The 18152-nt window shown below is 42.8% G+C and overlaps 1 protein-coding gene across 1 annotated transcript; it reads right to left on the bottom strand.

Annotated features, from left to right (window-relative positions):
* Positions 1 to 260: 260 nt before the first annotated feature.
* ica1 (islet cell autoantigen 1) lies at positions 261 to 9480 on the bottom strand. The gene is made up of 13 exons (XM_034611312.1): positions 9282 to 9480; positions 7532 to 7561; positions 7247 to 7418; positions 6635 to 6707; positions 6085 to 6208; positions 5381 to 5579; positions 4475 to 4600; positions 4131 to 4229; positions 3611 to 3711; positions 3411 to 3457; positions 2992 to 3255; positions 630 to 719; positions 261 to 444 (listed from the first exon to the last, which is right to left on the bottom strand). Exons 2-13 carry the CDS (start codon positions 7546 to 7548, stop codon positions 323 to 325), a joined length of 1434 nt encoding a protein of 477 aa, XP_034467203.1. The 5' UTR covers positions 7549 to 7561; positions 9282 to 9480; the 3' UTR covers positions 261 to 322.
* Between the last annotated feature and the right edge of the window lie 8672 nt (positions 9481 to 18152).

The following is an 18152-nucleotide window of genomic DNA, read 5'->3' as shown; positions in this document are numbered from 1 at the left end:
ATAAATTAAAATGCAGAAAGTTTGTTTTTATGCGAACGGGTCAAATCAAAGAAAACAGGAGACCCCATAAAAAATGTTTAACTGGAAGTGCGTGTTGTTCCCATTTGTTTTAGCAAACGGGTCAAAAGCCAAACGTGATGAAAAGCATGAAGTCTTTACATTCAACTACCTGGAACTTTCCTTAAAAAATGCCTGAAATCATTTATATTATTGTCATAGTTGCTGATTAATAAATTGGCTTATAGCAGATATTTCTCTGGCCACAGTAGAAGCAATATGCTGCTGTTCCCACTAATGAACGTTCCCATCGGGGGCGAGAGAACTATGCGGTGTGTTGTTCGTGCGCCGTGTCAGTTTTGCCGACAGCATCCGGATTGGAGAGCGGGTCCAAGTCGGCGAACAGGTTGAACCACGCCGATAGGTCTTTGGACATCGCTGCTTTCTCTGTGAAATGAGTTAAAAGGATTAGAATATAATATAATAAGAATATAAACACCTCTGCATCCGGCTGAGATCCAAGATTATGAATCGAAACAAACCCAGAAGTTCTTAGAAAGTTCCCTTAAAGACACGTTTTTACTTTTATCCGTTTAAACCTCACATGTTTGACGTGTTTAGCTCCGTCCTACCTTTCACCGCTGGCCTAGGAGCGTTCTGACTGGCCCCAGACGAGGGCTCCGTTGTCTGGGCAACGGGCTGCGGAGCGTCGTCGGCCCAATCTGAAGAGGAGACGCAAGGTTTGGATTAATCAGCAGCAGACACTAAAAGTGCCAAATCGTGATCCTGCGTATAAATCAAATCTCTCTCTCTCTCTCGCGCGCAGATATTGTGTAACAGCCTCACACAAACAAATCAAGAACAATTACTGCAGCAAGATCAAATCAGCCGTTATCACTGGATCTGTACATACAAGCTGAAACGTGCAGTTACACTCCTGAACTCTGGTGATAGAAAAGTTTACTTTGAGTCTGTCCGTTATGTATCTTGATGATAAAACGTGTAGCAACACCACATATCACCCGGGAGGACGTTGGAATGTGCCGTCGATACTGCACTCGCAGTTTATACTCAAATATTTAGAATCATTTATTATGTAAATATATATTTATTACGTTGGCTGAAATGAACAAAAAGCAAAATACCAAATGATAAAGCAATACCTGAAGTAGCAGTTTATTATTGTATATTGTAGAAGAAATAGAGTAGAATAAACTAGGAGGGCGTAATTTAAAACTAAAGTGAAAAATAGAATCTGCTCCCAAAGCTCACGGGTTCTTCAGGCCTCCACCCTCCAACATTCAATACAATCGGTTTAGTAGTTTTTGCGTAATCCTACTAAAAGACAAGCGGCAATGAAAACCTCCGCGGCTCTGAGGTAATAAAACATTTTTTTTTAAATGTAGTGAAGTTTAGATCGAGGTGTAACTGGAGCGTGTGTGTGTGTGTGTGTGTGTGTGTGTGTGTGTGTGTGTGTGTGTGTGTGTGTGTGTGTGTGTGTGTGTGTGTGTGTGTTTGGCTCATGGGAATTTGGGGTTTTTCTTCCTTAATGATTTGTCGGCTTTGTTTCACATTCTTGATCTTTTGCCCTCGTTGCGTTTGCTTTGGTTTTTCAGGCTTTGTGATCCTAACGTGTCTGACTCCCTGGACCAGCTTCTCTCCATGATTTGACGGTTTTGGGCTCCGGTCGTTCAGCTGACAGAAGGTCATGAGCTTTTGGTTTCTGCCCTCGTCCCTTAATTTTGAATTCAAGCTGTGGAAAACGTCAAGCAGCTTGAATATGTTGTGACAGCTTTTTTTAAAAAGGAGACTGATCGAACCCGTGTGTGCTTCACTGACCACCTGGACTCCGAGTCTCCACTTTCAAAAGTCATCGTCATCTTGTTTTCCTCCGAACCCACAGACCAGAACCTGAACCTGTTGACATTAGTTTTTCTTTCTAACATGTTTTTCTATTTTCCTAAATGTGTGATTTTATCAGAAGGCCACTTTTCTCTGCCTCTGCCTCAAAGACTTGGTGGATTACCACTCGATGATAATCAACTAATTTCTATTTTAATTTCATCCAATGACGTAAATACAACAGAATACAGGTTCACATTTCTTAACGACTTTATAATAATGCAGCCACACACAACCGTCCAAGCTGGAAATAGACAAAACCGAATCAACCCAACCAGACGCGGCGCTCACAGCCAGCGTCCAGGCCCCGGATGAATGGAAAGTAGTTGGCAATTACCTATAGGTCGTCAAATCTAATTGCCATGTTGTAATAGCTTCCTTCTATTACTTTGACAGACGGGGGTTTGATAAATCATTATACGGCCACTTTTCTCCCTGTGTGGAAATCGTGAGCTACAACCGAGGAAAAGCAGTTTATTTTAGTCTTTTATTTTTATTCTTAATGGTCAATTTCATGGAAATTTCATGGACAATGCAAGTTATTATTTAGTTTTCATTGCCTAATGAAACTGCGGCTGGTTTTGAAGTTTTTTACGTGGTTTTAGCCGAGAGAGAGTATTTCTCCCTAATGGTCGAAACCTCAGCTAATGTCTTTTTGATAGATAACATTCAGGCTACGGCTCAAATCAGCCGCTACTCACTACATAGTGATGTTTTGTAGAGCTCAACGTTTAGTGAGGATATTTAAACCATATACAGTGAACTCATTGTTTCCAATAATATTTCCCATCATGCATTGCTCTTGCTATATGAACGACCGACAGACGAAAGGAGAGAAAGAACTGAATGACGTGAATAAAGTGGAATAAATAAAAAAGCCTCAGATGTGACTCGATAGAAGTAGAGACAAACGAAAAGAACAGAAAGTTGTAGCAGACACTAAATATTTTATAGTTATTCGTGTGGGAAAATACACTCGGTATAAAATGAAGTGAAATCAAAACGTTAGAATGGCGTTTTTAACCTTTGGCTCACGCGAACGCACAAATGCACAAACACACAAACGCACACACAACGTTCGCATGTCCTGACCTGAGAGGGACGAGTGCAGGTTGTTCAAGCTCTGGTCGAGCAGATGAGACGGTAGAAAGAAGTCGTTTTCCTCTTGCCGGGCGTCTGCTGGTCGCCCGGATGCCGCCGCGCTCGTCCCGTCCTCGCTGTCTCCGAACACCTCGGTCCACTCTCGAGAGAAGTCGCCCTCGTCCACAGACAAACCGCCCAGGATCTCGTTGAGGAAGGCCAGGCTGTCCTCCTCACCCTCCAGCTCGGGACCCGATGAGAGGGGACCCTCTTTTCCTGTGGAGGTTGTGAATGAGAAACAATCGAGAGAGTTTCAGCAATAACACAAACTTATATAATAATCTACAGTGATGTAACTAATGTATTTCCACAGTAGATAATACTGGAAGAACCTTCTGTAGTTACATGTTAAACTTTGTACTTTTTTTTACCTTCCTTCGTCTTGCCGCTGGTGTTTCCACTCGCTAGTGAGATGAGTCTATAAATATAAAAACCAGAACTTTATAAAACTCCATGTGTACATAAGGCGACAGCTGAAGAAAGATGTTAACAAACACACGTCCTGTCTTCACTGTGTTTGGTCTACCTCCATGAGCAAAGATCACCATGAGAGTAACTTTTTACAACTCACTGGTCTTCTGTCGTCTCGGTTTTCTTTCCGTCCTCAGTCTCCACTTTACTTCTCTTCTTCCCTTTCTTTCTCGCCAGCTTGTCCGTGGGGTCTTTTAAAGTCTGCAGGAAAAAAAACTAGTTAATGCTAATTCTCCAGATTTAAATCTACTCAACCAATATTTGGATATGAACCTTGTTAAGAGGCAACAGTCTGAATAAGACACTGTCATGAAAACAGCATTTTCTAAGGACCTTAAACCTGAACGAGGAGAAGACGTAGAGTATTTCGACCGTAGTCGTCACAAAATGTGGAAATAAATACGTCCTAATCGCAGTATAACGTCTGAGTTTTAGTAAAATGTTGGCTGTATGACACTCAGAGGATAAACAGACGGGAAGATGAATAAAATATTATCTTAGCAGCTCATGTAAACTAGTAATATTCAGAGTAAAGTCAATAGTTGTAAGTTTGCGGTGCATGTAAACGTCACAGTTTGAACTCGGATCAGTTCAGGTCGAGTCGACCTCTGACCTCTGACCTTCAGTGTGGAGAACTCATAATGCTGACTGCCCTTGAAGCTCTCGTGAATGGCTGCCATCGTGCGGGACGTCTTCTCCCAGAAGTGCAGAAGTGTGGTCTGAAACAGCAGAAACAAGCCGAGAGCAGCACATTCAGCTGAGGACACTTTGAAGATGAGTGAGTGTCCTGTGAAGTGTTCAGTGCTGTCTCCTCTGCTGTGATGGTTAAACCTGTGCAGGGACTTCCTTTGTCCCCTTTGTGTTTGTCTTCCTTCCTGTCGTCACCGGATGCCCTGGAGCCACTGACTTCAGCCTGTTTCAGATGAATGGAGTGAAGCAAACAACCCAGATGTGCTGTGTGTACCTGGTACGTGGTCAGGACGTGGGAGAGGAGGTTGCAGCGGCTGGCTCCCAGCAGGTCCACCTTCTGACACACGTCGTTCTTCAGCTTGTCAAAGCCGCTCTTGGTCAAGCGCACCTGGGCCTGAACCTGAGAGACAACATGAAAATCACCAGCATCCAGGGTCACGTGTCATCCAGGTGTGAGCAGTGAGAACAGAGCAGAGCTGGGTCCTTGATGGTTACGGTGTGAACAGTGGGATTTAACGGTGTGTTGCACCATCTAGTGGCTTCTTTCATTGTTTTTCCTCCCTCGTGCCCTTCGTGTGGGCTTTTCAGCAGATTGGGGGGGGAAATGATGAGTCATTATATTAAATTGCTCAAGGCTAAAGTCTTTTTGTTTGTTGGCTGGATGGTTGTGTGGTTTGTTTATTTGTCTGCAGGATTACTCAAAAAATACTGGAACGGATTCACTGAAACTTGGTGGAAGGAATAATTCATGGAGATTGATGAAACAGACAAATTCAGGAGACTCATATCTATGAGCTATTTGTCTGGATCCAAATTAAAAACTGGATCTAGTGGATTTAAATGTGGTTTCATAACAGGCCTTTAGGGCCTTGATGGAGGAAAGTGCTCTACTAATTCTACTTTGATATTTGACTTTCCCATTCAAGGGAATAGTCGAGCTATCGGGCCTCACTCTATATTATAATTTGTAATTACTGGTATAACAGACTTTTTTCATAAATTTTGATTTGGCCTGGCAGAAAAAGCTGCTACGCTGTGTTGCTAATAACATGAACAAGGGTCTGTTAGGTCCATTCAAGTGTCCCAGTGATCGTGGTCATCAGAACTACATGAATTACAGCCGTTACTTATGTTAAGAGTTATTTCTGTTATCGTGTGTTTTAAAACGTCGGAGACAAACCTTGCGGAATTTCTCCATCTGTTTGTGCGTGTCCGGATCCAGCTCCTGAGACACGTCCTTCATCCACAGCAGCGCCCCGCGGTACTCGGTCCTCGACTGCTCCATGCGATTCACCGTCAGCCACGTGTCGGAGATGGCTCGGTAGCGGAAGGTCTCCACCTCCTGGTAGAGCCGGCACAGAGGGTTCCTCAGAGCCACTCTGCAGGATGTTAAAGTCACTGTTAAGATGCTGTTACTGGTGTACAGGGGTTAGATAGTAGATAATACACTCCACTGAATAATGTGAATGTAGTAAACAACATGGTATTTGTCACATTTTTGTACCTCGCCATCATTCCCCATTAATAACAGGGAACTACGATAACAGAGCTATTATATTAGTGAAGTGAACCACTTTGTATTAACAGTAATTACGTGTTGTTGTTTTGTCCTATTTCTCTTTTTAGCAAACACAAGTTTAGATACAGAACCAATTATTCATCTTTTAGAGTTGAACCTGCAGCTGCTGTTTAGGAAACTTGTCCTGTAACTGGGATTATTTGCTTCCTTTGGGGTAAAAGTTCCTGGAAGTGTCCTCACTCAGCTCTGGGACAAACAAGACGCTCTTCCCTGTTCCCTTTGTGGGATTTGAGGGAGTAAAATTAAACGAGGTCACATTTTCTCTATGGTTACGGATACAGCGATGGTATTTGTGTGTTTCCTACCTCTGCTGGGAGGAGAAGCAAAGGGCTTTCCCTGTGGCCTGCATGATCTTTCCAGCCCTGGTTTTATCCTGCGAGCCCTGGGAGCGCAGGAAGCGACCCAGCTCGTTCTCTTCCTGGGAAAGAACTGCACGGGAGAGACGAAGAATGTAGCCGGTCACATTCAATCAGTGCAACCTCGAAAACATGGATGTGCAGTTTGATCCGATGACATAAGAAGTTCCAGTGTTCAGTACACGTACGAAGAGTGAAACAGCAAATGAGACGATGGGGTTTGGGTCAATGAGCTCAGACGTCCTTAGGGATTCTGAACCACTGATGGATGGATATATATGTTTTATTGTTTATAGACTTAAATTAATAATGCTCTAAGCTTTAAGAGCATTTAAAAGAGGAAGGATCATCTCTGGAATACGAACTTGCATATTAAAAGGGTTTTTGGGTAGTTTTACTCTTGTTGAGGGTTAAGAACAGAGGAAGTTGCACCTTGTTAATCCTTATTGAGCCCTTGTGAATATGGGCTGTACAAATTAAATGTGATTGATTAACGTACAGCAGATCCTCCTCTGGTACTGCTCGATGACCTTCAGCAGCTCCATGCACGTTCTCTGGATGGAGTGGAAGACCTGCGGGGCACAAGAACACCAGCGTGAAGTCAGAGAAGCAGCCGATCTTTGAGTGAAGCTCGTGTGTAGTCACCTGAAACCTGGATGAACCCAAGATACTTGATTGATTTCAAACGCTGAAGCTTTTAAAAGGCTTTTTAAAAAATGTCACATCACATTATGTAGATATCAAGTTCTGAGTGGTTTATCGCCTTATTTATCGAGGGCCCCGATCTAAATCACGGTTGGGTGTCCAGGCTTTTATGAAGTATCGATTTCAGCCGTTAAATTCCCCCTCACTCCCGGAACAGAGGCGCAGATGATGGAGGTTGGAGACGCAGCCTAATGTAAGATCCAGGCCCGGAGCTGATGCTGGCATCGTGCGAATCAAAAAGCCATTTTAGTCAATTGAAGAATCCACCTGAGGCGGAAGGATCTCCCGTGTTTCTTAATGACTCTGTGATGTGACTAAAGGCAACTGGAAGCAAACATGGCAGCCGGCGAGGACGCTGTAAAACTCCCCCCCCCCCCCGAGAGACACCCTCTTATTTCCTCCTCACCTCCAGCTTGCCGTCCAGATCGGCGTCCGATGCCACCACATGCTCGTCCTCTTTCTTGCCGGTGACCTTGATGAGCGTCTGCTTGGTTTTCCAGTACCTCTGCTGGAACTTGTTCACCACAGACGAGTCCTGGCTCTGGATGAAGCGGTCCAGGTAGTCGCGGGAGTAGCCACTGCAACGAAATGTGGGATTCAGGATCAAAACATCTGTCCACTGCACTTTTAATAAACAACGAGAACCTGTTCAATGTGGTAAAAACTGAGCGTTACACAGAGGTTTACTCACAAATGTCCTCCGTCCATTTTGAACGATTATCTGTGGAGAAAGAAGAACAACTTGGAGTCTCAGGTTTATCCAGCAAAGGGGTTAAACTAACGCTGGATCACAGATAGAGCCTGAAACACAGTAGCAGGGTTTGGGACACTTGTTTTTATATTTCCCCAATTTAAAGTCAGCAGATCCCCTTTATTTTTAACCGATATGCATTAAGGTACGTTGTGAAACTCATATTCTAGATATTTTTTTGTGCTGGAGCGAGCAGGGATTACATGCAGCAAAGGGGGCGAGGTCGGAATCAAACCTGCGGCTGCTGCAGGAGGACTCGAGCCCCTGTGTTTGCTCAGCTGCAGGTTTTTAACTGGAACAAAGAAACTGGATCATGTTTCACTGATCCTGAAAACACGTTGCTTTTTAAAACTAATTCTGACAAAAGTTTACAGATTATTTTCACAGCATCTTCTGATTTTACGTTTAAGTTTGTTTATAATTCTACGGTTTTAACAGTTTGAAGGATCCATCGGTGCATTTTATTGTAATAATTCATCACTACTTCAGACACAAATCTCCAAATGTGTCAAACAAAAGCTTGAATCCCAGCTTCTGTTCAAGTCTCTTCCACTTGCACGGAGTCATTCACAGTTTGGTGACACAGTAATAGTACTACTAGTATAAAACTATCAAGTACATGGTCACTGCACAACACGACAGCTCCAGTAAAACAAAGGGAACTCCTCTCGACCCTGGTCTGTAAAAGCCTGATGCATGAGTCACAAGGTGCGACAGAGGCGGTGCTGGTAATGAGCAGAGAGCAAATATTTAGTACCACGTTCATGTACCTGTACTTTAGCTTGTAGTATTTCCATTTGTGTTCTTCTCTAAAAACCTTTTAGAGGCAAATACTCAAATACATTTACTTGACAGCAGTGGATAAACAAACTAACTGTAGTTTTAAGACAATAAGAACATTTAGCAAATAGTTATGTGCTTTTACTCATAAATGATTTTGAATGAGGGCTTTAACCTGTAGGGTATAGTAATATATATATAGTAATATATACTATAAATTAAGATATATAGTGATCGTGTCTACGCTTTTACTGAAAGGAGCTGAACACTTCATCCACCAGTAGATTTAAGTTTCAGGAGGTTTTTATAACTCATGAGAGCAAATCTTATAGAGATCAACTAAAACAGGCTTGATCACCAAATACATTAATCTTGGAAAACAGTTAATTGAATATTTCTCTTCACTGATTCTTATTCCTGATGTTGATCATTCTGGACGAATGGAGGTTTGTTTAAACACTGACTATAAACCGGATCACAGTGACATAATAATAACGGATCTAAACACAGACACCAACACCAGCTGTTTTCCAGATGTGCATCATCACCTGCTGCCCATCAACAAACCATCACATCCATCACCAACCACTGGATTCTACCCGGAACTCGCGCGTCACGACGCATCGAAACATCCTCGTCGATGATGTGGAGGAAATGAACGATCAACCAGAAGGAGACAGCGACAGAGATTCACTGATTCTGGATTTAAAAATGTAAACGTGTGTGAATGTGAGGGAATCAAACCGCAGCACAACCCGAAACAAAGCCTGAGTCACTGAGCGGAAACAGCAGCGGCTTCCTGCATCTCCTCCTCCGACAGGGAACCACAGGGAACAACACAGGGAACAGCACAGGGAACATCTGAACATCTCAGAGGAAAGGAGACGATTCATCTGAATAACACAAATACCTCAGAGTGATGACGTCCAGCAGGAGAAACCCGTTAGTCTCCGCTCATCGCTGCACGAGGCTGAGTCTGGATGACAGGCCACACACACACACACACCCACACACATATACACGTATACACACACGTACACACACAATACACACGCACGCACGCACACAGCTGCTCATTCAACGCCGCTGCATCATCCGCCCGCTGACGTCACTGTCCTCCCGGTTTCTAATTGGCCAGATCTGGCGCGCGCATCACGTTCAAAGGTTTTTTTTTTTTTTTTTCTTCTCTCGTGCAAACACAAGCAGGTGTGTGTGGATGTCTCGTGCACGAGTGTGGTGCTCGTGCAAAAAGTGCTTTGATGGAGGCAGAGCATCAGGTAACACAAAAGTGTATAAGACACAAAATGGAGGGATTCGATCCTAATCAAGGATTTTGTCAAACAGAGTTTAGTTATTTTTACTGATTTACCAGAGAATCATTTTAAGGATCTTGATGAAAGAAATCAGGCAGATTGAGGAAACTGATTTCTATTGTGCAAACTGTTGCTGCTTGGTTGAATCTAAAGGGACTGTTGTGTCTCGGTGGAGGTATGTGCTCCTATTATATTTAGAATAATTATGATTATTAATTATTGTTATCTTCAGCGTTAACTGTTGCTACTATCATTAGTAACATTAGTACATCGATAACTACCACTCTTGTTGTTTTCATTCTAACAACCAGTCTGACGAAGAAGAAAACAACAAATACACACCTTAGAAAACAATGTGTACACAAATCAAAGTATCTGTATAAGATTTAAGTGTCTTGAACCAGTCCCTCCCCACTCCCACCATCACTCCCACCATCACTCCCATCATCACTCCCCACTGCCCACTCCCCACTGCCCACTGCCCACCATCAGTTCTGTGTCTGTCCAAACGAGGGCAGTGTAACACAAAGGACGGGGGGACGTCTTTAATAGTCTCCTCTGCTGTGTGGGGCCCCCGAGCTTTCATCTGCTGGCTCCAGTTTATTCCATCACACTATACCGCAGCTGATCTAATGGCATGTACATTTCGTTGTCACCTAAAGGGAATTTTCTTGTCATGCGCCAAATTGATGTACCTGCTTGTTGCCCCGGACAGGATCTGGGAGAGTATCACACAGCTCAGGCAGCTTCACTGCACAAGCCCACTGAGCTGCGTTGACATTATGGATTTATATCTGGGGAGCGTGTTGTTTTTTTTTTCACATAGATCTTAATTTGATTAGCAGCAAGCGAGCGTTGAAGCTTTTGATCCTTGAACACCCTGAGGTCAGTTTCGGTTTTCATCCTCCACCGGAACGAGCTCGTTGTTGTTTGTTGGGTTGTTTTGCATCTTTATTATCGTAATACCTTCTGATTTCCCCCGAGGACGTCCTCCGGTGTCTCTCGGCGTCCTTCCAAACCCTGACCCCTGACATCAGCCTCTGATGGGAGCAGATAGACTGACGCGTCTCTCTTAAAGGAGGATATGATCTCCATAAATGCTGGTGTCCTTCGCCCCCATCTGATCCCCCCCCTGCTCGTACCCTCCTTATCTTCAGCTCCGCGATGGTATCAAGTTGAATTCACTTAAATAAGACGAGAAAACAATCAGAGCCTTAATTTAAGTGCCGCTGTCGGGGTTTTAATTCAATCAGGACGGAGTCAGAGAAATTCCTTTTCCCGATATCAACCATATATCTGTGTCACCATTGATTTCCTCTGACATTTCCTTACTCCAGCTCGTTCCATTCATGAGATTCTCTTTGTGCGTACGAGCTTGTTTCTTTCATTCTCTCCCACAATCGTCCACTTGCCAGAATACCCAACGCATCGAGAACCATTTTCTGAGACGCAGTCCGAACCCGACTTGAGCGTCGCCCTCGTCGTGGGGGTTCTGTATCCCCTTCCGACCTGACCCCCAAAAATGGCTCAATTGACTTTTTCCATCTGCAGTTATGTGTGGTGATGGGGAACCATGACATTTACATTCGCACCACTCCAATATGATCCCTTGCTCGGTGCGAGTTCTCCGACACAGACTATAGCTCAAAACAGGTCACAGGATCAAAAGTGTCTCTTGCCTGAAGGAGCCACCGAGTCGATCTTTTCCATTTTCTTTTGCACCAAATGGTGTTTTCTCTTTCTCTCTCTCTCTCTCTCTCTCTCTCGCTCTCACCAGTAACTTGCCGGAACACATTTAGATCCTGAGTAGAACTCCTCGGTGCCCACTCATCACTCTGCGTGGTGTTTGAAGATTACTACGCTCAGAGACATCCTCGCTGGGCATCCAGGCAGCTTAGAGGCCAAAATCCATAATCCCTTACCCTTCATGGGAATTCTCCATGCACTTCAACATGCTGAAATACAGCCCCGCTGCAGCAGCCTCTCACGGCCGAGGAGCTAGTGCAGCCGCGGGCCGAGATAGATGGATGACATGTCTCAACGAAATGTGGGAGAAGTGGAGGAAGTTAGATTTAAAAACAAGTTATATACCGAGGATAGCCTCTGCCCGGAAATCCAAGCCAAAGAGATGTTTCTTGCACGGTATTTTTACTTCGTAACGTACGGTTTCCTCGGCCGGACCCCACGCAGCGCGGACTGTTTTATGTTCGCCCGTATACCATAACAGCCCAGAAGACATTATTTACTGAAAATATGGGTCTCAGCAGCTGTGCAGCCTTTTCCACCAGTCGTCTCAATAAAGAATTTCCTCTGAGGCTTTACTGCCTTATTAAAACGCATAAATAAGTGCAGTTCCTTGATTTAGTAATCTGAACGAACAAGTAATATGTAAAGTTCAGCCGTTGTAGCTGAAGGACCAGTGGGGCTTAATTTTTCCTCCTCCAGGCTATACGCTAATGCTTTGTTCATCTGCTGGGCTGAAACCCCTGTAATAGCTTTGGGCGTTGTCTTGCTCCAAACAAGGAATAATTAAAGTAATCTCATATTCACATTTATGTGTTTTCTCATTATGAAGGTGTTTCTTGACCCTAAGCCTTTTGCTTCCCCCCCTCTTGAAATAAAAGCAAAATTACGAGGCGGACAGAGAGAAAAGGTCAAAGTACATTTCACTCAGGATCAGATGCACTGACTTACACTCAATAAATCAATCTCATTTTATTTGTATTGCCCATATTTATTATTTGCCTCATAGGGCTTTGCAAGGTGCGACATCCTCCAGCCTCACTAAAGAAAAAGTCTGATATTCTACATCTAAGCAATCTAGTTGTAATCATAAAATAAGATAAGATAAAACTTTATTGATCCCACACCAGCCAGAATGAGGAAGACAAGAGATTAAATAATTAAATAAACAATAAATACAGAATATGTAATATACACCTTTCACTACAGAAACATATTGTTTGTATATTTAAGTGAAGTGTAAAGGTTTAGGGCGATTGCACGAGAATGTAAAACTGTATTTGTGTGATATTAAGATAGGAATAATAAAATATGAGATGATGCTACACATGTGATGTGCAGAGGATACTAATGTGCAAAAATACATTCTTAGTTTAAAAATAGTGCAAGATCACAATCCACTATCACGATCCAGCATGTGGCTGCAGCCGCGATGCTGTAAACGATAAAGTACAACGACTCCAGGAAGACGTCAGGTTAGAAAACATTACTGAGCAGAGACAGGAGAGACTATAACAGTCCTGCATCACATTCCACACAATCAAAGATCCTGAATGGGCCCCTCTGTGTTTTCTATCACGATCCATGAATTACTTTACTGGGAAAATGGAAAATCAAAAAAGAAATTGCATCTCACAATGTTAAAGAAAGTGGAACATAATTTCCTGGATCTGCACCCAAATTGAATGAGTTCTTTCCTGACTGATACAACATCCTTCAACCGAGTTTGGTAGAAATCTGTTCCGTGGTTTTTGTGTAATCTTGCTTACAAACAAACACAGAAACACTCGGCTTCCTTTTCTCTCAACCATCTGTAACAAATGTGTTTCTGATTTGCACTAAATCAAAAGCAAGTCGACAGGGATCATTTTTTATTGGGTGTCGACTTCTCCAAGGACGTCTCGGTTCCTCTGCCTCCAAAATGTTTTGTCCTGTGACACGTTGACCTGGACAAGATGTCGGCGGGAGCGCCCTTGGTTCGGGTGAGGAGCCGGAGCGTTCCCCGGCGCTAACCTGCCCTCCCAGCGCCGCAGATCTCCCTCCCCTGCTGCTTGGCATGCTCCGTGGCACCGAGCACTGAGGGCAGAGCGTGTCACCGGGGCTGGCACCGGCCTGAACCCCCCTTCAAGGTTACTCTTTGCTTTAATGGTGATGCATTTTTTAAAACCCGCATCATCGCTCTCTCTCTCTGCCACCGCGCCCGGTCCATCTCTGTCACAAACACTGGCCGTGCGTCTCACCTTTAGCAGCGGAAGCACCAGGAGAGGTTGTTTAAGACATAAATCACCGGCAAATGAAGCCCCTGCGTTGGTTGATTGTTTGAGCTGCTGCTGCATTAGTTTAAATCCAGGCCAGAGAAGGGAAAGGTTTTCTGTATGTTTTGACTACGACACAGAAAAACTCTGCACCTCACTCTGACTGGATGTTTTGATGTGTAACCGTACAACACATCACCGGTTCTCTCTTCCCCTTCTGAACTCGTAAACGATGGAGGAAGGAATCGGCTTGTTCTCCGTCTCGTACAAACAGCTTCACCTCGCTCTGCACCCCGCGCTGACGTCTCTGACAAGGTGGAATTTGCTAATCATCACCTCTCGCTGCTGTTGTTTCAGTAAACCCACGGTGAATCACGGAAATAGATCATCAACCAGTTGCTCTGTATGTCTGCGAGCTGCAGCTGAGTCACACACACACACACACACACACACACACACACACACACACACGTTTACGTTCAGCTGATCAGACGATTCGTATCTTTTCGGTGGCACTTTATTTTACAGTGCGCTAATAAGACGGAACAAGCTTATAAGTTTATATAAAATAAACCAAACCAGAAATAATATGTATTTTATTATAACGCTTCCATCAGACAATAAACAAACACAGTTATATCCTGCTTTTACTTTTATCTCCTCTCTCGTTCATCCTACAACACATAACAACATTACTACACTGCAAAACAAAGTTGAATCCTGCGACACTTTGTTAGATTTACAATGAAGAACATTTCGTTTTTTAGTTTTGTCCAATTTGATATAAACTATATTGCTGTTACGTCTTATCAGTGCAGTTCCTTAACTGAAATTAGATCTGAGCAGCATGAGAACATCAGTGTTTGTGGAATCAGACGTAGAATCACAGGATAGAAACGGTTCATATTCATGATCCATGTAATCCTCTTATATCTCTTGACAAAAAAAACCATCTTCACCATCAATAAGCTGTTTCTGGTTTGATGAAGCTGCTTCTTCACAAACTGGGATGTTTGTGCTGAGGGACAATTCATTTACTTCATGTATGAACTGAAATCCTCTGCAGCTCTATGATCATGAACTAACAACTTCTACTCCAGTTTTTTAATTTCATCATTACAGGACTGGAACTAATTGTTTTTTTTAAAATTTTTTATCAGCAATTAATCCCTTAATTAGTTTTGATTATTATTTTCCTTCATTGTTTAATCTAAAAAAACGCCAGAAGATAATTGAACGACGCCCAACACAGTTTTTCAAAGCTTCTGTGACATGTTCAGGTGAAATGCACAAAGATGTAAAGCAGAGAAAAGAACAGGTTTTTACATTCGACACATCGATGCTCGAGAAACGACTTTTACTTACACGTGTGTGTTTTCTGCATCTGTGTCCATCTGTTCTGCAGCTGATCTCCCTGCAGGGTTTCCTCTGCTGACATGGGAACTACACTAATACGACTATTACTGGAAACTATAAGGTGACTTGAAGTGTTGAAACATTTAATTACTACAATTTGAACAGATGTTTGATATAAATCAGTTAATTTGACTAAATTCATTTGCCGACTGTCAGTTATTGTTCTATTCTCAAATATGAGAAATCTTTACTTTGACTTGTTTAATATAAATTGAATATATTTGCATTCTGATGATCAATATTGTCTGTGATTGATATTCTTTAAATTGAGTCTAATAGGTCCAGCGCTGGATTCGTATATTGACAGATGTGTCACTAAAATAAATCAAGACAATTAAAGATGGACTCGTTGATTTGATCAATAAAGACTGAACACAAGTAAAACTTTGGATTATCAAGCAAAACCAACACATTGGGTTGTTTTCACATTTATAAATATGAGGTCCGGACATGAAACAGACAGGAAACAGGGAGAATTCAAATATCCATGAAAAAGACGTGTTGTTCTTAGAAAGACTAACGCTCTTGTGATGTATAAACTCTATATCTCAGACTATAGATCTCAGACTATATATCACAGACTATATATTACAGACTATATATTACAGACTATTTATCTGCTTGTAATATAGTCTTTCAATGTTCGGCTTCTGTAACATCAGCAATCTCAGAATTATGTTTCGAATGAATTACAACAACACGAAATTACATCTTGGTTCTATTTCTCTATCTCTATCTCTACTTCTTGTTATATATAGACTATATATAGACTATTTGTCAAGTTGTAAAATGGATTATGTCCTCAAATGTTCCTCTTTTATCAGCAACATGAGCATTTAACTTCAGAATGAAATGAAATCTGATAATTTAGGATTAATGTGACTCCGACTCCTCCTTCATTCACTGTATATTTATAAAATCTGCCCTGATATGAGTGTGAGACTCGTCACATTAAAAGCAGAGCTGTTAGCAGGCTGATGACACCGCTCTTCTGATGAGGTGACGAGTGGAGACTTGGCGCTGAAAGAGACGTCCAGCTGACAGAAATTTAAAAGCAGCCTAATTTCTTTCAGATTCACGGGGAGCAGAGCAGCATTAGATCATAGATGAGCAAACAGCCGAGCGGGACAATGAGCCGCTGCCGTCAGCCATTACCCGGCGTGGTGAGAACTGACAGCGTTATGATGCCAACATCCATTAGCGCAATTAGCCGCCGCACACAGGTGCCCTGCGTTTCAGACCTTTTATTAAAAGCCTCGGAAATATTCTTAATTTTCTCCACCTTCCAAAAAGGAAAACCTGTTTACCAAATGTAATATAAGCAGCGGGACGGAATTAAATAGAGCGTAAACTTAATTTCATGTTGCCACAATTTATTCCATTCATATGGGCTTAATAGCATTGTTCATTTTCCTGCATATTTAGGGGTGAACTGCTCATACCTGGTTATGTCTGGGGGGCATTAAGTCTGACTAATGAAATGACTCTATCCTCCGTGGCGTTTTAATCTATTCATTGGGAAAGTAATTGACAAGCCCACAGTTTGTGCATTAGGATACCAAAGGACAGCTGTCACTAAAGCAATTAAAATGACAAAGGTTAATTAATTCTCTCCACTTTTTTACCTGATATGAGACGTTCACAATGAGTGAGTTTTCATTTCCGGAGGAGTAGTGTGTGTTTTTTTTCCGGAGAGTAATTTATTTGTGATTTTTTTTTTTGTGAGGGGAGAGGAAAAAGGAAAAAAACCAGCAGCCATTGTCTGAGAGAGGCTTTAATATGTCAATAGCTCAGACCAACACTGCGCCGCAGGACAACGTCAACCCGCTCTTCAGATGCATTCTGCCGCAGGACATGAGCTGAAATGAACAACTGGTGGTTTCTTCTCTTTTTTTAAATGTAAAGGTTTTCTTTAGTAGGAGCTCAAATGAAATGTGGCCGGTGTATAAAGCTGTGAGGAACGTTTCACACTTTAATATGAACAAATGTGTGTGTGAGTGGAAACACACTGCTCCAGCATCTTTCCCCTGCAGAGTGGGGGGGGGGGGGGGGTCACGCGAGAGAAACCCAAGATGCAAATAATTACTATGCCAACCACCTCTGACACCACGAGAGCAGAACCCAAGAACTTTCTAATCCACCTAAATGTCAGAGCGGCGCTCGCAGCCCTCCCTCCGTGTGAATCTCCACAGGCTGCCAAAAGGCCACTGGTTAGTCATCTGTTTACTCTTGCAGCTGCTGGGTGTCATTGGGACTCTGAAGGAGAAATCCCATGATTCTCTCTGCCATTTCTGACAGCTCCCGCCCAGACCACATTAATCAGGGATCGCGGGGCGAGGCGGGGGGGGGGATAGACGGCAGGCATGGACGGCTCCGGCCCAGGACGAGTGAAGCGAGGGAGCGGATCTGGTGTTTTAGACGTTGTAACGCTGCCGGTTTCATTCACACACCGAACGACGCGAGAAGAAAAAGGTCTATTTTGTCTTGTAGCCACGTGAAATGAAGCCTCAGGAAAACAACATCATTTAGGAAAACGTTTGCTTCAAAGAGGAGTTAAAACGAACCCACCATCTCCCAGTTGTGCAAATCGTTCTCCCAGAGAGAGATTTGCCGGGATTGAGGTTATTATTATTACATATTCGAAATGAGTTTGAATGAAGTTCTTGTGGAAGCTTCCCTCTGTTTTAATTACAAAGCTCCACATCCTCTCTCAGTTTTAATCATTTCACCGAGTTCTGCCGGAGGAACGATCAGTGATCCAAAGGTTAACAAAAGATTAGCTGCGAAAGCCAAAAGTTCACCAACATGAATGAGAATTGGGACTAAAGCAGAAAAGGAAGAAGAAGCTCAATGTTTTTAACGATGATTAGATTTGAAACAAAGTGCAGATTTTTCATTAAACTGTTAAACTCCTGCTTCAACTGGTTTGCTTGGTGACTAAGAGGCAGTGAAATAACATTTATTTGGAGTCTCGTTTCTGGTCAAGTGGCAAATTAAAGTCCAGTTTTCACTCTGGTCTCTACCGACTCTGTTATATCTGAATATTTACAAAGA

This window comes from Hippoglossus hippoglossus, chromosome 16 (assembly GCF_009819705.1).
Source record: "Hippoglossus hippoglossus isolate fHipHip1 chromosome 16, fHipHip1.pri, whole genome shotgun sequence".
In the NCBI taxonomy this organism is placed as follows: Eukaryota; Metazoa; Chordata; class Actinopteri; order Pleuronectiformes; family Pleuronectidae; genus Hippoglossus; species Hippoglossus hippoglossus.
This window is presented reverse-complemented; position numbering and strand designations above follow the sequence as displayed.